Genomic DNA, 23,081 nt, shown 5'->3' with positions numbered 1-23,081 from the left:
TATGCCTCAAATGAGACCTGTCTGATACCAGACCCCACCACACTTAACATTTAACCAACACTTTCAGCAAATACATTCTAGAAAGTCTGAAATGTGTCAATGAAATCTAACTGAAGTTAAAAACAAATACAAAATCAAATACCTTTCTAGGTGGCTGAGGTTAATAAGTAACTTTGATGTAGTGGCTTACACAGTTTAATTACACAATTTATCAGCCAAAATATGGTCAAAACTTCCTTAGTTCATGTTCTCTTTACCATTGTCTTCCTCTACTGAACTGCTTTCAATTTTACAGGTCTATTCAGAGCATTTACTACAAGCTTAGCTATCGATCATGCCATGAAAGATTCCAGGGTCTAATAAACACCAGTTCCTGTCCTCTGGGATTCTATAAATTTTTAAAAGAAATATACTGGCTAAAAAAATGTAAAGTATAAGAGCATTTATATGAGAGAATTGGCCAGAATATAATTATGTCCCATGAGCTCTGGACTGCTCTGCCGACTTCACTGTCTATGTCAGCTAATGGGAGGAGGGACTTCTAAAAGCTGGCAGGATCTGGACAACCAAGGCATGAGTCCTAAAATAAACAAAGGATGTAGAAGAATGAGACTGGGCTGACGTGAGTGAAAAAGTATGCTAGGGAGAGGAGAGGGAGGTAAGCTGATGGGGAAGGATGGGAACAGTTACCAGGGACCGTGAGCATCAGTAGAGAGCCCAGGCCCTACACTGTAGGCAGCAGGAAAAAGACAATGAAGCGCGGGCCATCTCTCTCTTCCTCTAAGTATTTGTAAAATGTTGAATGTTCTACATGAAGGCTCTTTTGCCTCCCTTCCCCTTCCTTCCTCCTATCACTTCTCTTCCCTACTCAAGAGGAAATTACTATGATTGGGTGGTTAATACTTCAGTTCACCTATGGAAATTTTGCATTGTTTTTATTCTTTGGTGGTCATTCTTAAAATATATTCACATCCAAATTAATATGTAGAATACATCAATATCAATCACCTTTTAAATACTACATGCTTGAACTCTCACCTGCTGTTCTATCTTTTGTGGTTTTATGGCATAGAAATTTATTTCTATTTTAGTTTTAAACACTTTACAAATGGTTATTCTTAACTAATATTACAGGTATAGATTTGCTGTCACATTTATTTATTTTTATGTTTCTTACATTGTCCCTCTTTCAATGATGATTTTCCTTCTTGCCAAAGTACATCGATATACCGCTTGCCAAAATAGACATCTGATGTCTAACATTGACTTTATTATACTTTAGTCAATATTTTAATTGCATGATTTCTCCACCTCCTGGAAGCAGTTTTTGATTCTGAGAAGTATACTTGCAGTCTAATTGTCATTCATTTGGTTTTCTCTCTGGTAGTTGTAAATTACATTTATACTTTGCAATTGAACTACTATACTTTAAGGTGGCTTTATTTTTAATTATATTTAATGACAACTGAGATACTTCATAATTTAAGGATTCAGGCCTTAGTTAGAATTTTTAAGTATTGTCTCTTTGCATTTCTTTTTTCAGTTTTGAAACCCAGTAGGCAAACATAGGACTTCTCGCTATTTCCATTTATTTCTTTTTTGTGTTGTTTCAGGGAGATTTTCTCAGTCTTGCCTTCCAATTAACGTATTCTCTCACTAGCCACATCTGTATTTTAGTCTAAATAATCTAGTGAAAATTTTATTTCAATGCCTTTATTTTTCATTTTTAGGATTTAGATTTTAACCTTACTGTTTTTTCAAAGAATTTTATGTTTGATTTGTGATTTCTATGCCTTTCTTCACCTCTGGAAATATCTTAAACATACTCATTTTAAAGCTTGCTTAGATTCTTATTCTTCCAGTTCTTAGGAACTACTACTTCCAATTTGCTTTTTTATTCACTGAGGTGCTAGGTGCTGAGTCCAGGGCCTCGTGCATGTAGGCAAGCATTCTAGCTGACCCACCTTCAGCCCCTAATCTAGTTCCTGCAAATTCTCCCCATTTCTTTAGCTATTAGATTTCCTTCCTTGTGTATTGCTTCCTTCCTTTGGTGTTTTTAATTATTTTTTTTCTTTTGGGATAGTAAGGATTGAAACAAGGGACTATTTGACAGGGTCTAAATTGCCAAAGCTGGACTTGAACTTGTGATCCTCCTGGTTAAGTGCCACAGAATGCTGGGATAAAACAGTTTTTTGTTTGTTTAAACTAAGCTCCTCTTCTTATGAAGATGAAAGTAAAAGGGTCTCATGCTTTAACGCGCTCCTGTGGGGTGTTTTTATATGCACCAATTGTGGACAGATTTCAGGATAATTTTAGTTTTGGTTCCCTTTAGGATTTGCATGACAGGAATTCAGGCCACAGACCCCTTGTAGCACAAATTTGCTTATTTTGGGTAATTCTTGTTCAGATAGCTCAAGAAAATTACAAGCTTCCTCGCTGTTTCTCTAGGCTGGTAGTCGGTTTTCCTGGCCATAATTCAGCTGATACTGAGCCAGCGCCTTGGGATGCTTGGTCTGAGGCTCAGGTTCCAGCCCCGCCCCCAAGGCCTTCAGCGCTCCACGGCTCAGGCCTCTATCCCATCCTGACACACAAGTGAATGTTTTAATTTCACCTCCCTTTTATCACTTTAACTTTGTCTTCTTTGTATTTGACACTTGAAGACTTTCCATTCTTGGTTTTGAGTTTGCAAATATATTAAGTGAAGGGATTTTGCCCCAAGCTTATGAATATGTGAAGTGAGTAGGGCTTGTTTTTATTTTTGCACAAATTCAGACTCATGCTGTTGAACTGCAGCCACTGAAAAGAGCATTTTAATGAAAAAAAGAATGCGCAGGACTTGGCAGCTGCCCATGTTGAACTGCCTTAGCTTGCATTCCCTCCTCTTTCCAAAAAGATACTGAGACAGGGACTTGAGAGCAAGAAATCAACATGGTGAGTAGGAATCAGCAGGGATGTGAAAAACCTAGACAGGGAAGAGAAGGAAGCCAACTGGGGTGTCATCAACCCAGTGACTGTTCTGCAGGACTACAGTCTCAATTCCTGTGGAAGCTCTGGGAATTCCATGATCTCATCCCAGGGGTAGGTAAGGGAGCTGCAGTGCTTACACCAACTCACAGGTGTCACTGGTACAGGAATGTCCTCAAGAAATGACCCACCAACACCTGAAGCCCGCAGTGTGGGTGCACTTAATTAGAGATGGACATGAACAAACTACCAACACTGAGTGGCTTACTGTAATGTTTGTCATCTCATATAGTTTGTGAAGGTCAGGAATTTTGGAATAGCTTGCTGGCTGGTTCTGGCTTAAGCATCCTCATAGATTTGGAATAAAGAAGTGGGCAGGGGTTTAGTAGTCATCTGAAGGCTAGACTGGGGCTGGAGGAGCCCGTTTCGAGATGATGCACTCATAAATGGCTTTTTCTTGGAGGTCAACTTACAGGGTTCTCCATTTGACTGCTTGAGCATCCTTACTGCAGGGAACATGCCCCCCAAGTGTGAGCCAATAGCCTTTTATGTCCTACTCTTGAAAGTCACTGTCATTTTTATCATATTTTGTTTGGTACAAGCAAGTCAAGTCATGAAGTGTGACCTACATTCAAGACGAGGGGAGGTAGAGCTGACAAAGAATCTGTGAACATATATTTTTTCAGCCATCATAGCAGGTAAGTGGGGCTTTGGCAGCCAGCAACAGGCCTGAGGGAAAGAAATGCAGGTGCGTTTGGAAGTCAGGTAGGCTGCCGTGGTAAGGGTGAGGGTGTCTCATGAGAGCACCAATAGCATCCATTGCAGGAGTAAGGATAAGACTAACGCATTCTGACAGTGAAGGAAAATAGACTTGACTGCTTGGTAAGATGAATTGTGAAATGCACTACAAAGAGTAAAAGAAGGGGGAAGATTTGGGGCATTTTCAGAATCAATCTGCTGCGATCACTAAGAAACAAAGACTATTTTCAAGTAGATTATGATACTCCATTAATTAGAGGATATACCTGTTTCAGAAACATGAGCATCAGGAAAAAGTACGTATCACAATCAATAAATACAGTAATTGTACAAGGATTTCAGAGTTTCACATACATAAACATCCATACTTTTATCTTTCATCTTAGATGTCATTAAAAGTGAAGCATAGGGAGTAATATGCCTGGGATTGAGGCTTTTATTGTTACTAGACTGTATATCCTAATCTGAACAAGTCATTCAATCTCTCCTAGTCTCTATGTTCACATCCACAAAATGGGGATAAAGGTATGGCCTTGGCTCTTCCACAGATCTATGGAAAGATGAATGAAAGTTATTGTAAAATTAAAATGTTATTGAGATGTAAGTTGCTGTGAATGTGCAGAAGCTGCAAGGAAGCTCACAGGTAGCATGAAGAAAAATGTTCTCCTTGGGATTTCAAGTAAGATCAAAGTGGAACAATTTCTTTACTCATAAAGAAATACCTTTGCTTAAAGACTAAATGAGAAAAATAATGGGAGAAAGCAGCCAGGGACTTGAGTATAATCCAACACAAAAAAAGATCCTGCTCATGCATGAAGACAGGAAAAAAAAAAAATCCCATTGGTCATTTTCTAGCTGGTGCAGGACACCTAGGCACAGGAGAGACAGCTACCTCCCGGCCGTGACAGCAATCTGCTTCTTGTTCATGCATGATCATTTCCTAATGGTGCCCACACAGCCAAAGAGACACACAACTTGGAGTTATCAGCCAGAAAAGCCCAGGCTGCCACCTGGGGAGTTGGAAGCTCCCAATACAAAGAAAACGACACACACCTGAGCAGGTCTGATATATATTCCTTTCTGCAGAGGGCAGTGGAATTCAATCCTGGGCCATTTATCATGTTGCTAAAATTAGATCCTGCTTAGAAGGAATGATATATTACTGATTACATAATAAAGATAGCTATATTTCTCATGAGAAACAGGGGAGAGAGATATATCTGGGTGTAGGGCAAATATATCCTTGATGTGAAAAATGGATTCATTAAGTATTTAATCTTTATACCATTCCTGTGAAATAACTGCACACATACATCACACATGTTTTAAAGTGAGTTGATAATTAATATTGTTACACTGGAGAACAATCTTGGCTCTCCATTGAGAAGCTGTGAGTGAAAGACGGCGAGCACAGGCATGGCCTGCTCCTGGCCCTGTGCACAGCAGCCTCACCTCCCTTTAAAGCCCGGTTGCCTGTCCCATCTGCAGGAAGAAGCTGAGTCCTAGATTTGCACTGCAATGTTATCTTATTTTGGAGAGGTCCTCAGAGTCACTGTAAGCCCTGAGTGGCTTCTCTCAGACTGTAGCTTCACATAGAAGAGAGGCATGGTGATGGCAGTTGAAAATATTTTTGTTACCAAAGGATCTCTGAATTCCACACAGCTTTCCACCTCCAGTTTTTCATTACTAAACCTTACTCCTCATTTCATTTCCCTTCATACAGGAAAAACCTCATGCTTTGTAAAGCCTGTTGCCCCAGTGGAAACTTGCTCAGAGCCCCCAGCCATGCTATCCTGAGTTGAGACAAGCACGAGAGTGTTGGGTTGGAGTTTAAACAAACACACAGATTTGCAGCACCTTGGGTGTCAAAGGTCAGTAAAAACAACTGCTGATAAAAATGAAAGAGCAAAATCATTCCAAGAATAACTTTGAGTAAGGGGGCGGATCTAACTAAAATTTATTCTAAAGAGATTATGGTTAGCAGGAAGACACCAATAAGTTAGAAGTGGTTAAAAGAACATTCTTTGTATAATTATGTTACAAGAAAGAACATGGGTGCAAAGGCAGATGAACTTGACTTCCGGTGCCCACTCTGCTATTACTAGGTATGTTGACAAGGCATCTGACCTCCTTTGAATTCTGCTTCTTTGTAGTATAAAGATCAAACTCTGACCTTAATGTTCAAGGTTGATTATAGGCACAACCTCTAGCATAGTGCCTAGTATGGAATAAGAAGTGAACAGACATGTGGTAGCTTTCATCCCGTCTCCTCCTGTCTACCTACTTAAGACTCCAGGAAGTGTAATCCTAGTACATACGTGTGCATAGGTATTATACAGAGTAAGAAAGCAATGACCCAAACTTTTGCCCTCAATGATGGAAAAAAAAAATTGCTTCCATCTACTTTACCAGGTTGGAAATTAGAATAACAGAAGGGCTCAGAGTCACAGTCAAGGCCACAAGTCTCAGGATAGATCAGATTCTGAAGTAGTTTGAACAAACTCCAGTGGTCAGTGGCTTAATATTTCTCTCATGCTCCATATCCAGTAAGGGCCAGGGGATGGTTGTGCTCTTTATAGTCACTGAGGAACCCAAGGCTCCTCCACCTTCCAATGTCACCATCTCAACACATGACCTATAGGAGGGAAAGAAGAGCATCAAAACAGAGGGCCTGCTCTTAATCGCTTTGATGAGGAAATACTGTGTGATCTTTTACATATATTCTAAGTAGCCTTCCAAATGCAGTCCACCAAGGGGCCTGGAGAGGAGGCTGGCTCCAGGCTCAGAAAGGGACTGGTGAGTACAATCCAAGTGGACCTGGTGCCACTGAGCCAGGGAGGTTTCCAGGAGCCCCAGCCCTTGCAGCATAACAACCCTCCCTGAGGTAACGCAGCTTTGCCCAGGACCAGCCAACCTCTGGCGGCACCAACCCCAAGCTTTTCCCTCCCCTACTTTGATCTTGTGAGCAGCACTGTGAAGTCTCAATTATTAACTTTCCTAAGTAAATCATGCACTTTTCCCAAGTTGCCAACTTCTGGATATTCCATGGCAACAGGATTGTCATTTTGTCATGTGCCACACCTTCCGTTCACTTTAAAGTAAACTCTGTATCATTGATGGTCTCACCAGTTTTCCTCCTTTCGTGGAAATGCTTCATCATTATCTCCCTTACTTGTTTTCCATCTGTGGTTGACTGACAGAATTAATAGCCCCGTTGCATAGGTCCTGCTTTACCTTGGTCTTAACCATCCAGCAGAAAAGTATACAAACGAAGTATAAGAAGTAAAGCCATGCTGTTATGTTGAGCTGTGGGGGACTCAGGTCAACAATGTCTGACGGAAGACCCAATACTATTATGGGTTACTGGACTCTTTTAGAATATTTTGCTGAGTTTACACACCTATAATAGTCAAATAACGGAACTTAACAAAAAAAGGGTGTATTAGTTGATACATTGTGTCAACTTGGCTGAATCAGCTCCGGCACCATGGGGACCTCGCTCTGCAGGTGGGCAGGGCCCAGGAATTGAGAAAGGCAGGAAGCCGCCTTGCGTGGTTTCCTGCTGCCCCACCCTGCTTCCGGAGAAGTCCCAGTCTTCGAAGGAGCTTAATCTCGGCAGCCACGCCACTTTGGAGGAGCTCCGATCTTCACTGTGGAGCACTGATCTTCGCAGTCAGCGCAGAGGGAAGAGAGAGGCTTGATGGGTGCCGCTGCAGCTGCTGCTCCTCCTCTGCTCTTCATTGTTTTCTGCTGCATGAACTGCTGTTGTTTGCCTTGCATCCAGAGGAATATGGACTGAACCCTCCAGTAACTGTGAGCTTAATAAACCTTTCCTTCCATCATTTTGAGTGTCCAGTATTTGTCCCAGCAATGAGTAAAAAGTAACTAAGACAAAGGGGATACAGATGAATGTCCATTTTGTATCTGTGTATTCAAAATGGTTAGGATATATAGTTACATTCCCTTAATGAATAGAGGGATTTGTTCTAATAGTGTTTGTAAAAAGGATATCATGTCCACATCTTTTACAGTAATTAACCACTAGGAAGAATGTATGCAAAGTGTTAATTATTGAAACTGTCCTATCAATTTGGTTTGAAACTGTCTCATTGCTATTTGTTTCTCAATAAAATTATGGGAAAAAAAAATAGCCCCAATGCTTCACCCCTCCTCTGGGGTCCGGCCCCATGTGGTTCTGCACGGCCTCTTGCTAAACGTGTGGTGTTGAATTCTGCATGAATCAAAAAGTGAACAAATGCTTCATGGAGGATGCTACGTGCAAAGAGATCGGCCTGTCAAGGGAACCTCCAAGCTGCAAAGACTTGGGAACAGGACTCCACCACGGCTCTGGGTGACGAGTCAACCTGCATCCCCACCAGTGGCTCAGGGAACAGGGCCCATAGTCTTGAGGCTGTGAAGATAGAGCAGGAGCTAAGCCAGCAGGAGCTGGGCACTGCATAAGCAGGCTGCCATGTGAGTCAAAAGTCCCAGTGGGCAGCTGAAGGACAAACAAAAAGCAGACAGGAGGGGAGGTGTCCCCGTGGCACCACTGGGCTTTTTGGTTGCTGTGTGAAAGATAGCAGGATACTCCAGAAACACTGACAGGTGGGGTGGGGGGAGATGCTGATCTGAAGTTCAGCTGGAGCTGGGGCAGACTCAAGAGGATGCCTGCCTGGCAGGGGCTCACAGCTGCCACCTGGGGCATGCATTTTCTTAGCTCATTTCTGGCTGTACATCTGGTTATTCGCCACATTTAAAAACTTATGCCTGGGCTCTACCCACTAAGCTTTAGATCCAGTTGGTCTCCTTGGTAGGCTAATTAATAATGCACATCCTGAGTTGAGAAGCATTTAACTAACCCAAGCCTTCTCCCACCCATACTCTTCTATACCACAGTTTAGGTAATGTTTAAAGAAAAAAAATGAATGAGGAAAATAACTTTTGAGAGTTGCTTTTTAATTTAGGATTATCCATACAGTCACTGGGGGTCTCTAAAGTGGTCACCTAGAGGCCCTTGGTGTTAGTCATGATTTGCATGCCCTGCCACAGTAAGGATCCGATTCCTTGACAACACAGGAAGTGTACCACAGACCTTGGAAATATTTCACACCAAAGATGTCCTCTAGTAACAGGTGCATTTAAAGAGTTATCATGCAACTTGAAAATGACAAAATGCTGGCTTGTCAATATATTTTACAATATTTTCTCACCAAGTCCTGAATTTCTTAAAATTTTTAGAACGAAGTATTCCATGCTAAGGAACAAAGACGAAGGAAAGTGCTAGGATATGTGGAGTGGGGAAATTCTTTGGGATCTGGGCAGATCTTGTGAGAAAGGTACACCTTCATCTAAGGACTAAATGAAGAGACAGAGCACCGCGACCATCCGCGCAGAGCTTTCTGAGCAGCACGAACGCTCTGCAGAGGATCTGCGCCCCACATTCAGCAGAGCAAACAGCACAGCATACCAGGAGAGGCTCACAACAGTTTATTACCCTAAACACCAAGCATCCCAACTGCCTAGAAACAGGAAAGCAAATACCACATGCAAAATGATAACCAAGAGCAAAGTATACTTTAAAGTTTAGCACAGCTGATATGACAGACAATCTGGGGATGATATAAATTTTTTTGCATAATATTTATGAAGAGCAGAGACATGCATGGCTTTAATCGTGTTTCTGTACAAGTGATACAAAATAATGTTTTATGAATATTATCCTAAATTTGTTACAATTGTACAAGATCTCAGAAGACCAAATGGAGAACATATTATATAAATCAAAGGAATAAATGAATATGAAAGAAAAGACAATTACATGCCCAGATAAAAATTTGTGCCTGTTCTATTATACCATAAAACACTTCGTAAATGTAAACATTGCACACAAATGTTAAATAAATATATACTCTTCCTATGGGTTTTAAAAAAAAAGATCTCAGTAAGCAAGAATTATCATTGCATATTTAAAAGCTGTCTGTGGTCCGTGTGCCCCAGCCTCTAACAGTTGCTTCAGGGAAGCCAGAGTCTCAGTGGAAATAACCCAGTTGAAGGCTGGGGGCTGAGTGGGAAGTAGGCAGAAACGTTGCTTCGCCATTAGTAGCTGGGTGGCCACAGATGAGACATACAATCTAGTCAAGGTCTTATTTTGAAATGTGTAAGATGGGATGATACTTCCCATTTCAAATGGTTGTCATTGAAACAAAAATCATTTAAGTCACTGGACTTAAAGTAATAGCACAGTGGCTGTGACATGCTCATGACTCTCATGGTTGTCATGACCAATGTCACCAGAAGTGTGTGGAGGGAACACACCTACGGATGCTCAGAGAAGCACAGACAGCCGGAGGACAGAGTGAGACTGGGATGATAGCTATTCTCAGATCGGAAGACTCGGAGTGGCCAGGCAGCCCTCCACTGCTGGGTCTCTCAATTCTGCAGAAGTTAAAAATTCAGGGGTTGGACATCAGTCTATTGCCAACTGATGATGTGTTTCTAGCCTAGTGAAGGCTTCCAATTCTTTATTATGGAATTTGACAAGTGCCTATGAATGGCTCCTGGACACTTCTGAAACCACGAGTCACCTGAAAACTCATAAAAGATAACTAGAAGCCATACAAGCAGGAATCCAACTACAAAATTAATATTCACATTTGAGAACTATAAAGATTATATTCCATCAGAGAAAAAGACACTCCACAGTAGGCATATTTCCTATTCTGCCAGCCGGAATATCAACATAGTTTTTCCCTTTCCATTTAAAATAAAGTTGATGAGTACATTAATTACATGTAGTGAGATGTAGCTTAGAATTTAATGAAGAGAGACGAAGGGGAACCCATTACCAGGAATAACCCATAACACTGCATCAGATGGTGAGGTGCCCTTTAGGGCCCAGTGCTGTCTGTCCTGCAGTTCACTCTGCGCAGCAGCCACGGGCCCTCCGAGGAGTGGTTCAGTGAAACAGCAACAGCCTGTGCTTCACGACAGCTTCTTCTTGACAGGCAGCAGTCCTTAAAGCTTCTGAGAGTTTGAAATAAAGGTGTAGATGTTTCTTTAGCGACGTCATCAGAGATCCACAGTAGCAGCATGACAAATGCTGTTCCCTGCTGGACCAAAAACACAGAAAAAATTTAAAAATCAGGCTGCTTCTGTTAGCTACTCTAGCTGAGTAAGACATGATCTTCTAAACACAGATTAAGGGCCTAGCCTGCATGCATATAAGCATATTTGATAATAAAAATAAATAAATTGTGTAGAACAACAACATAGCTGAGTTTATTGAAATTTTTTTTAAAAAAGTAATGAACCCAGAGTTAGAACTAGGTTCAAGCCCCAAATCAACTGGTAAGTAGTTGAATAGCCTTTGACATTATTTCGCTTCTCAAAATGTGTCTACGCACCTATAAAGTAGGAGTGCTGAAATATATTTCCAGAGGCTTACAACATTGTGGTAAGAATTAGAACAGATAGTCCACATGGAAGTCCTATGAAAACCAGAAGAGGGGCTGTATTAAGTGGTGTTATTGTTACCTATTTCTAGGAACTGCTGAACACCATATCCTTAGACCATAGCTCACTCCTGACAGATGAGAATGCATTACTATGTCATAGCCCATTGTCTCCAGCTGTTCTTGTTGTCTGCTGATAGAGGGGTCCAAGTTACCCTGTTAGCACACATCCTTGGTGGAAAGGATTTTTCTAAAAGTGGAAAGGAGTTTTGACCCCTCCCCATCTCTTTCCACAAATCCATATTGTCAAGCAAATGTCACTCCAAGTTCCTAAACTAAGGAAAGAGACATCAGGAAAGCACAGAGATACCTTGCCTTAGCTTTCCACATTTTTGTTAAAAATATTTAATAGCTAAGTCTCAATTCTGAAATCTCTGTACAGCAGTAATTATTCATTGTGATTTACCACCACTTACCAAAGGTAGTCAGGAGATACATTTCTGATATGGGATATTTTAAAGATTGAGAGATTAAGACTTAGAGAAATGAGGTAACTTTCTAGGGTGGCCACCTCCAGTGAGGCAAGGCTGAGGCCTGGTCCTAGGTCTGCAAAGCACAGTCTGACCATCTCACTATCTTGTTTTCCTGAATAACTACTCTACAGTTACTATTAGTTTTGCCTAGAATCTGCCTTTACGATAGAATGTCAAATAGCATCTGGAATCCTTTCTGTATCAATGTAGACTCCAATGGATCCATTTTTTTTTTTAATCCAGTATTTATAAATCATCTACCTACTGTCTGCCAGGTGCTGCGCTGGGGAAGACAGTCTTCAGCTATGAGTGAATCTAGTTTCTTAATTCTGCATAGCTCCTAGCCAAGGATAATGGATCAACTATTACAACTTCCTTCCTAGGATATGTGATGGGTACTGCTTTTCAAATTAACATACAAACTCATAAGGATTTTCTTTATTGCTCATAAAAAGGTTCATCTAAAAAAAGACTCATTTAAGTATTCCTTTAATGTCATTCACTGTCAGTGAGGGTAAATATTTGTTAAGGGCCTAGAAGGAGTCAGACACTGTGCTAATTAATCTAAAGATACGATTGTATTTATAAGCCCTCTGTTGACACACAGATGTTCCAGAAGTACTAGGGATGCTTAATATGAATACATGTTAATTTTTAGTTAAGCATTTCAATGAAGAAGGAAAATAACTATGATATAAAATAGCTACAGTATATTTCAAGAATTTTACCAAGGATTTGAGTCTATAAATTTTAAACTTTCAGAAAGACATTTGGAGCTTAAAACAACCTACTTAATTCTGCAGAAGTATCAACAGTATCACAGCTAAGAATAGGATGCAAAAACAGAAGCGTACAGAGAAGTGAAGAGACATTATGAGCAATCCAGAAACTATCAGGCCTCTGGAAGTTCTGTTTTCCACTATTTCCAAATATCCAGGTCAAACTGAGCTTTCTTCTTCCTGAGTAGTGATGCCACTCGGTACCATAACCCTTATTTTCAGATTTCTGAGGCATTTGTTTTGGAAAGTGTAAACTCTGTAGCAGAAATAGCTCTGTTAAGTTCCATTACACCTCCAGGGTAAACAAATAACCCTCGGCACATCACAGAGCTAAATATGTACTTGTCAATTAATAAAGATTATTGGAGATGTTATAGTAATACATAAATGATCAGATGCCAAAGCAAAAGTACTACCTAAAACCATTACCTTAAATTTGCTGGAGGCAGTTGAAATATAATGGCTAAGAGGCCAGGTTCTGTTATTTTCTGTTTCTGCATCTTTGGGTAAATTACTTAATCTTTCTGTTGCTCAGTTTACTATCATCTCTAAAAATTAGAATAAGGGTGTCTATATAGAGAAATTGCTGCAGTAATTTAATTAGCACAAGGACAGCATTTACAACATTAGTATATAATCATGACACTATTCTTATCTGTGAGTCATTTCTAAGTATGAAAAATTCCTTTAAAATTAGAAGTATGATACAATAGATTCATTTATTTCAAAGACATTAGAAAATGTAGTCCTTATAACCACTAAGCTTACTTTAATTCAACTTTGACTTCCAGATAAAGATGGCAGTTAGCACAAACACACCCACATTTACATTCTTCAAATACCACTAGAGTGTATACCCACAGAGTTTGGAGAATAAGAGGAGAACCAGCAACATTTCTTTGGTGAGACACTCACATACATAGAAACTGAACCTAGGACCATTCTGGTACTCACTGCACAACAGTGGAGGACAGACTGTGTTTTTTGGGGGGGGTAGATAATGCACCCAAAAGATGTGGGGCAATAATGGCAGATCCAACCTAGAAATAACTGGCATCGCATGTAGGAAAGGTGAGGAATAATGCATAAGTACTTTCCAAAATTAATGGCGGATTCAACCATAGTTCTAAGACCCTTAAGTAACACTAAGCAAAATACATTTCTCCTCCCCAAGGATCTACCAGGCTATAACATCATCATATAAAACTAGATAAAAGACACGTTCCACATAGAGGAATTAAAAACTAAAGGTAAGAAGAAAGAGTAAATTTCTCATCAGAAACTATGCACACCAGAATTTACCAGAATGTTATCTTTGTTACTGAACACCAAGAATTTGTGCTGTTTTTTTTTTGTTTTTTTTTTTTTTTTTCAGAACCGGGGATTGAACTCAGGCCCTTGCACTTGCCAAAGAAGCACTTATTCCACTGAGCCATCTCCCCGGCCCCTAAAACTACTTTTGAAAGCTTTTTTTTTTTTTTTTTTTGAATTTGTGCTGTTTTGAACAGTATTTTTTCCCTCAACTCATGCTGAGGCGTGGTCCCTACTGTGAGATGCAATACAGAAGACAGGGCCTACTAAGAGCCCTTATGAAGATTCACGGCACCTTGCAGGAGTAAATAAGGTCTCGGAGTCTTGCACCATTGGGTTAGTTACCACAATAGAAGACTGACTCTTACACTAGCTGCCACTCTTTCTCAGGTACCTGTTTGCACTTTGGCTTTTTAACCACAAAGCAGCACAAGGTCCTCAGCAGACGCAGTGATACCGTGGGCGTCCCGGCCTCCAGGACCCTAAGCCAACATGCTCACCATTTATAAATCACTTTGTGGCAGGTATTCTCTTACAGCAACCAGAATGGCACAAGACAATCTGATGATCCAGAATTTTAGGTTCAGAAAACATACTTTATAGAAAGAATAGTGGTTTCCCAGCCCCAAACAAAAAAACAGCAGCAGCAAATCTGAGACTGCACTGCCAGGAAATCAGTGCTATTAGAAATGCTAAGGTTCTCTAGAGAGAGGGAGTATCATAGCAGATGGGAATTTGAATCCCTATAAGGAAATTAAAAGCACTGAGAATGGAATAAGTAAACATTAAATATACTTATTTCTAGTTGCTCCAAAAAATAACTATCTAGTGAAAATATACTAGTTTTATATGTTCTTAATATATATTTAGAGCAAATATGCAACAACACAGGGCAAGAATAGAAGGGAGGAACTGGGAATGTACTGTCCTTAGATTAGTATTGAGCAGAAGAACATCTGAAAGCAGACTCCTGTCAAATAAGATGCTTATGGTAAAATCCTAGGTCAACTGCTAAATTTATTCAAAAGACTATACACAGTAATATAGCAGAGATAACGCTGCCTTGTTGAACATTTTTCTCAATCAAAAAGGGGCAGAAAGAAAGAAAAAAAATTTTGCTGAGTTCATACACCTATAATATTCAAATGATGGAACTAAACAAAAAAGGGGATACAGATGAATGTCCATTTTGTATCTGTGTATTCAAAGTGGTTAGGATAGATATATAGTTACATTCTCTTGATGAATAGAGAAATTTATTCTAATAGTGTTTGTAAATAGGATATCATGTCTGCATCTTGTACAGCAAATAACCACTAGGAAGAGAGCATGCAATGTGTTAATTATTGAAACTGTCCTACCAATCTGATTTGAAACTGTCTCATTGCTATTTGTTTCTCAATAAAATTATGGAGAAAAAAAACACACACAAAAAAAGAAAGAAAAAAGAGCAAACAGAACAAGTAGAAAGAAGCTAGTTAGGTAAGAGATCTTAATTTGATAATAACAAGCACATTAAATGTAAATCACACTAATAAAAAGACGGCAATTGTTACACTAAATATTACTGTCTATTTAGCATGACCTAAATACTTACTGTCTATAAAACTCATTTTAAACAGAAAGACATAGATAGGTTAGAAAGATGGAAAAATCATACCATCCAGTCACAAATTAAGAGAAAGTTGAAGTAAGCAACTTTATTGATATCAAAACAGGATTCAAATAAGAAAAACTACCAGTGAAAGAGGTCATTACAATAATAAAGCATTTAATACTCTATGATAGATTAACTAATAATTCTATGTATATTAATTCAATAGTTTAGTGCAGATGGATCATTTCCTTAAAAAAAAATCTTATCAATGTTATGGAGACAACAGAAAAGTCCACATAACCTCGTACCTATTCTCAAAATTAAATTCATACACTTAATTTTTTCTTAAAGAAAACCCTAAACCCTGATGACTTTACTCAGATTTAATAGTGAAATATCAAACTGAATGTTTTGAGTTCAGAAACAAGATGTCTTCTCTGTCTCTATTTAACATTATACTGGGAAGTTCTAGCTAATTAACAATGTAAGAAAAATAATAAGGCAAATTAAAAAGAAAGAAGCAAATGATGCTAAACACATAATAGTAGTACTTCTAGGGCTCCATGTACAAGAAGCTTAGGTCTTACCTACGATGATAGAAATAAGAAAAGTGGTTGCTTCATGAAGGGTCCTGACCACAGAGGCCCAGGAAGGGGCTTTCTAGGCTGATGGAAGTGTGTCATGTCTTGGATGGTGGCCAGTTCTAAGAGTGTATTCAAGTGCTGTAGCCCCCTATGTATCGGATGCAAGCTAAGGCCCCAAGAGACACCCAAACTGCTTATTCCTAATGTACATATCTATAATGAAGTTAAATTTATAAAACAGGCATGGTGAGAGATTAATGATAATAACTATTAGTAAAATGGGAAAATGATAAAAATATACTACAATAAAATTTATTTGAAGTGTATGAATTGTTTTAGTTCTGTAATTTTCCATTTAATATTTTCAGGCCACATTTGAATGCAGTGAGAAGCAAAACTCCAGTGATAGTGACATTACAGTATAAAAACTCACTGGATTGTATATTTAATATGCACACATATCATTGATGTAAATTATACTTCTAATTTAAAACCCCCTAAAAGTAAGTGAAAGACACAACTCACAATACTTTCCACTTTTTTCCCCATAATTTTATTGAGAAACAAATAGCAATGAGACAGTACTTTCCACTTTATATAACATTCATAGGCAAAGTTAATTCCATCCTCAGCCCCCACCCCAAAAGGCCAAGTAGATCAATATACTTCTTACTGTGATGTTATTTTCTAAATAATCTGCTATAGAACTGAAAGTAGTCTCCCCCGGGGAGGAGAAACTGGGTAGTCTGTTCTTTTTCCCTATCAAACTATTTGGCTCTTAAAACTCCCTGCTTTATGCCTGAATAAAAATAAAGACTTAAAGAAATGTGCACCACTTTCAGGCTGATGATACCATTTTCAGTGGAGGATTATTGACATTCACTTCAAATAGAAAATTACTTCCAATGGGCAACCGGCATAAACTCTGTGTAGGGACAGAGTCCACTGGCTGGTGGTTGTGTCACATGGGCCATCTTGCTATCCAAAGAAAATACTGTAAACGTGAGCATTAAATTAGAGTGAGGGGGCTGAATTGGAACAGAAACAGATCTGTACTTCCTAATTACGAAGTCTCCCCTCCACTCAACTGACACAAATGTGAAGTCAAATTAAAAACTGTCTAATTAGCCAGCAGCTCAGATTTTAAGACCAGAGATTAGGTGTGATTCAGCTGAATAAAAGAAGCACAAGGATTCGTAAATTGTGTCAACCCAGATCTGCCATCTCAGTCAGCCGCTCCTCAGGTTAGGCCATTTTGTTTTCACACACTTTTCTTTCAGGGCTCTGCTTGTTATATTTACAGAAAAAGGCAATGCTGGTAAACAGTTTCACACAATGAGGTGTGAGAGTTGATAGGGTCCTATTCAAGCTCTGAACTCCCCTGATGAGCTGCCAAAAGTTGTTATGAATGGCCCAGCTGACAGGGTGATGACTGATAAAGGAAAAACAAACAGCTCTGGTAATTCATGAAAACACACAGCGCCAAGACAAATTCAAGTGGCGAGTGACAGTTCTGATAATGGAATTTTGGAAGCTTTTCTTAAAGGTTCCTCTCTACAATTATTCTGTTAATAGGCTCTCCCCTAATGTGGTGGGATCTTCAACTTATTTCCACAGAAAGATATTTATAATGGTGTCTTGAGAGGTGCTAGCCTTAGACTTTTACAGGATGGTCAGCCTTCCATACTGTTGCTTCTTCCTAGAGAATTATTTTAGTGGACTGTATCTGCTATTTAAAGAAATAAGGTATCTTATTTCCAATTTTACTACCAGAAATATTTTGAAGCATTCTTCTTTCATTTTTTTCCTTTGCAAACTATTTGCCGCAAACCTTTGATTAATAAATGTTGGCTTATACACTCAACTGCTAATATTTTAAAAGAGAACGATTTAAGTGTGGCTGAAGTCAATTTCCAATTCACATTGCCCATTTTGGGTTCATTTCCTTAAATCAAGCGTGACGAAGCAAGAAAGTATCAATTTGTCAGGATTTTGCTTTTGTACTCAAATGGTTTTTCATGAAATGTGTTGCGGTTTCTATAAAAATGTCCTACTTCTTAATGTTTTAGGAAGAAGGAAAATGAAGACATACATAAAGCATGTGGAGGCACACACAAATACTCTGTGAGCCTGGGCCAAGAGCAAGAGAAGAAAGGCGGGAGGAGAAGAGAGACAAGGGAAAGCACACCGCAGGTAGTGAGCGGGAGGCAAGGACAACCTCCGGGAGTTGTGTGTTAGGGAACCTGACTGCTGTTGGGTCAGGCAGCTGGTAGGAAACACGGAATCTCAGTCCTACCTACCCTGCCCCTCTGCCCCCACTAAATCAAAATTTGCACTTTCACAAGATTGCTGGTGATTCATAGGCACATCTAGGTTTTAAGCATACTGCAATTTAGATGACAAGAGTGTCCTTAAAGGCGTAAGCTTTGTAATTGTAAAAGTTTACAAGTGTGATGGTCCATGTTGTACCAAAATAGTTTACAACTGCACCATAAATTATTTCTGTCTCAAAGTAGTTCAGTAAATCTTCATTCAAGTCTCTTTCTTTTCTACCTCCTGAAGAAATCTTAGTGTCTTTGAGCTTCAAGCAGGCTCCTCCCTTCCGCCATCACTTGCCTTCTACCTAAAACAGCTGGAGAACCATCCAATACAATTTTGAGGGCTGGGCACTGTATACTATAACTTGGATTTTGAAAACTCTATGGAGGTAGTAAACCAGAGTATTTTTATAACCTTCACAAAGATGTTTTTAAAATCCTCTCTGGAGTATAGTATTAACTACTGAACTGCTGTAATGCAGATTAGAGGACCTTAAAACGAGAGAAAAGTGAAACATTAAAACAGCCCAGAGAACAGACAGGACCTTCACTTATCCATCAAATGCAGCAAAAATCTACCACTTGGATTTCATTTTTTTTTTAAAGTTTTCTGGCTGTAAGTAATGTATCTATGGATTATTCTTTAAACTTGGAGGGATATTGCCATCTAGTCTAATTCTATGCATTTCCTGAGTGTTGATAAATTTAAATATATACACATTTTTAAAATGTGGTTCAAAATATTATACACAAAAGCAAAAGACAAATGTTAAACCAAGAAAACACTGGCAACACATAATTTTATAAGAGCTCATTATCTTAATTGACAAAAGGTTTACATTAATTCAGCTGGAAAAGACATTCAATAGAAAAATGGACAATTCACACACAAAAATAGAAAACACAAAGAGTAAAATTTACAACCTCATTCCTAGTTAAAGACATAATCAAGGTAGCTGGGAAGGAATATTTTCAGCTATTATGTTGGTGTAAATTATCATGTTTGAGAACAATAACTGTGGGTCCAATTTCAGAAATTCTGTAGAACCCCTGACACAGACCCACTGAGTGTGTGGGTTCAGGCGCTAAGGGTAAGGGCTAGCTACCCTAGAGAAGCTCCTGGGCAGAATGACAACAGCCTTATCAATTCACATGCAGCTCTTCGCTTGGACTAGCTGGCCCTTAAGAGTTGCCACATGCCCCCATGAAAAGCCCTTCTACACCCTCCACATCTGCATACTACAGCGTAAATTCCTCTGCCCCTTGCCTCATTTGCCATCAAGATAGTTAGCTCTCACAGGGCACAGGCAGTTGTTTTATAGATTTTTCAACAACTTGAAACATTAAAAATTACCAATGAATGCATGCTCAATGTAAGTCACCAAATCTTTGTAAATAACTCAGACAAATCTAGTGTGACTCATTCCATGCTGCCAAGGCTCTTTCTGCTTCTACTGCATGACCAATATGGCAGCTGTAGGAGTTGTGTAGAAGCTCTGGGGGGGAAGGGTAACAACTTTCTAAGCATGTGATTTCTACGATTCAGAGTTCTGACTCTCCCTGTATCTTTCACATGTCTGGTGAATTACGTTATACGAAAATGAATCAAGCCTATGACTAAGTATACCGATTCAACTCAAAAATACCTACTCTTAAAAAAAAAAGAGTATTGGGTCATCTGGTCACATTTTGTTTCTCAAGTTAATCACATTTTTAAAAAATGTATTTTGTGCAGGTTCTTGCTATGCACCTTGGACTCATAATGATCCTCCTACTTTCAGCCTTCCAGGGGGTGGGGGTGGGGTGCAGCATGTGGTACCAGAGATTGAACCTAGGTCCCTGCACTTGCCTAAGCAGGTGCTTAGTCTGCTGAGCTATCTCATTGGCCCTTAGTTTTTTTAAGGTGAAAAAAAAAGAATACACTAATACAGCCACCAGTGTGCCTCCTCTCTGCACCACCTGCAGGCAGGTAAGGAATAAGAGGCCAAAGGAATCTACAATGTAAGAATCCACACCAGCTAACCAAAAAGGGAATAGCAGAAAGGACAAAGTATGCTTTGAAATCATGGATTGGAGCCAGAAGTTCTACAACAGCATCTATGAAATCATAGCCATCTAATTTAGTCTCTCTAGAACTCAATGTTTTAGTCAGGATCAGCTCTGCTATGCTTCAATAACAAATAAACCTCCCAAATCTCAGGGATTATATGCAATACTAGTTTATTCTACTCAGATAAAGTCTTCTTTGAACCAGATAATCTCTATAATGGCTGTCTTCCATGGAACAACAGCAGGTCAGCACATGACAGGGAAGACAGAGTACGGAGCACTCAAACCAACTTTTCGTTATTCAGTCTGGACTTTTGCCTACCACTGACCAGAACCTAGTGATGGGAATCCCAAGGCAACCACTCCCACACAAGGGGGTTGGAGAGTGCAATCTTGTGTGCCGAAGCAGAAAGAAATGGGACTTTTATAAGACACCTTCAATGTCCTTGACTGTAAAATGAGGACAATACCAACCTTATAGTGCCACAGCAAGGATTACTTAGGACAGAAAACAAAGGTGTAAGAGATAAGAAACACTCAGATAATAGTCATTTCCACTGAAACTGATGACTCAGTATTTGTTGGGCCACTCAAAGGGCTTATTAAATTGTGAGGACCCCAGGTCTTCAAAGAGTAGAACACTATTGTGGTATAAGCCAGTGTGCTCACCAGGAGGTCCAGCTGTCACAGGGAGGAGCCTCCCACCTGGAATATGGCACCTAGGAGAGCCTCTTGGTGTCCTTGGGCAGTGCAAACCAACTCAGAAGGACCTGGTCACCACTCCCAGAGTTACATCCCAGTGAGACACCTGGTTTGGCACATTATAATGCTTTCAGATTTATACCAGCAGCCAAAGAAAACTAAAATTTCCAATACGAATGTATGCTCAACATTTCTGTTGCTGCTGACGGAAGTATGGAGACACTTGAGTTCACAAACTCAATTCTCTTCATGATTCTGTTCATAAACAAAACTGAGTAAGAACTGAATCAAATTTCCCCATAAGGAGGACACTGAACCTAATCATTGAACGTGATTTATCTTTCACTCAACTCAGTTTGTTATAAGAATCATGTTAAGAACTAAGCTCATGAGTTGACGTGCCCGTTACTAGTGCATCCCTTGAAGTTGTTTTGGTGTCATTTGCATAACCATAGATGACAATGGTTACTTTAGTTTAGTTAAATATGTTTAATCCATATATGATGTGAGAATCAGATAACATACGTTTAAATATGCATCCTCTATGCTGGACATTGGCTAAAGGCCTCCTGTGTTCACCATCTTTTAAGGCAAAGTTTTAGGGAACCAGACAATTGTGCACCCTGGATGTTATTCAACAATCTATGGAAGTAAGCAATTCTAAATTAATTAAGAAGTAAATGTTCTTCATTATAGGTGTATTTATTTGACATTTAATATTTGTTATTTGAAAAGAAGAAAAGCCTGTTTTGCACTAACAAAAGCCATCAGCTGGTCAATTTACAGGTGTCTTGGGTACTGTTCAATGAACAATAAATGCACATTATTATGGCATATCTGAGAACAAATTCTGAACATAGACGGGAATGTATGGATCCCAGAAGCTCAAATGTGGTTGTCCTCTATACCAAGAGCCTAAGCTCTGTCATAGGAGTGAGCTGCTGCTGTGGTGGCAGCCAACTAAGCACCCACAGAAAGTGACTGCAAATGGGCAACAAAGCAGCACTTTCTTCCCCAGTGCCAAGCTGTACAAGGAAGGGTGCTTAGAAGTTTCAGACTCTGGCTGGAAGCTCCAAATGGCTCACACAGCTTCCTGCATAGAAACTGCCAACTTGACTGCCACCACAGTCCATCCCATGGGTTAGAAGTGAGAGACAGCAATGGGACAAACTGACTAAAACCAAGTTCAGCATCACCTTTGGAAAACTCCCAAGGGTAGGCAGGGGCTGTCGAAAGGAAAGCCCAGTATTTTCTCACTAAGATGATCACAAATAAACCCTGTTAAGGATACTGCTTGTATCACTGCAGCAGGAACAGAGTAAGCTCCTAGAGTTCTAAACATGTACTATTATATTTTTTTGTTTGGTTTGGTTTGGTATGTCTTTGTTTTGCAATGCAAAACTGAGCATTGGACCTAGGGCTTTGGTTCTGACATACATTTCCAGACCTTTTTTATTTTGAAAAATGTCTCATTAGGTCACTAAATTTCCTAGGCTGGGCTTAAAGTTAAGATATTCCTGCCTTAGCCTCCCAGTGTGCTGGGCTTTTATAGCCATGCAGAGCTTGGTGTTGTAGTTCTTACACACAGTGCAATAAATAACTATTGGCTGGTTACACCTTAAAATACAAATCAGCTACTTCAGTTCACTTACTCTAACCAGTTATGGTCACATCTCTATTAAGCTGGCTGGAGAAGTTTTGCTTCTGCAGTAACCTTTTTGTATTGTTCTAGAATTCTGCCAAACATTTGCAGATATAAAAAATTGGGCCGGGCAGATGGCTCAGTAGAATAAGCGCTACCCTGGCAAGTGCAAGGGCCCGAGTTCAATCCGCGGTTCCAAAAAATATGAGTTCTTAAACTTTTCTTCTAAAATATAAAATAAGGAGTTTTTCCATAATTTTGTTGAGAAACAAATATCAATGAGACAGTTTCAAACCAAATTGATAGGACAGTTTCAATAATTAACACATTGCATACATTCTTCCTAGTGGTTAACTGCTGTACAAGATGTGGACATGATATCCTCTTTACAA

General features: G+C 39.5%; 1 protein-coding gene across 1 annotated transcript in view; it reads right to left on the bottom strand.

Annotated features, from left to right (window-relative positions):
* Nucleotides 1-8,679: 8,679 nt before the first annotated feature.
* The window catches only part of LOC111818271, a 66,477-nt gene continuing 52,075 nt past the window's right edge, over nucleotides 8,680-23,081 (bottom strand). Inside the window, exon 4 of the mRNA XM_023721783.1 lies at nucleotides 8,680-10,832. Coding sequence (XP_023577551.1) covers nucleotides 10,611-10,832 — 222 coding nt within the window. The 3' untranslated portion in view covers nucleotides 8,680-10,610. The remainder of the gene's footprint in view (nucleotides 10,833-23,081) is intronic.

The sequence above is a fragment of the Octodon degus genome, unplaced genomic scaffold (genome assembly GCF_000260255.1).
Source record: "Octodon degus isolate 3935 unplaced genomic scaffold, OctDeg1.0 scaffold00085, whole genome shotgun sequence".
NCBI lineage: Eukaryota > Metazoa > Chordata > Mammalia > Rodentia > Octodontidae > Octodon > Octodon degus.
The sequence above is the reverse complement of the archived record's forward strand: the minus strand, read 5'-3'. Positions and strand labels throughout refer to the sequence as shown.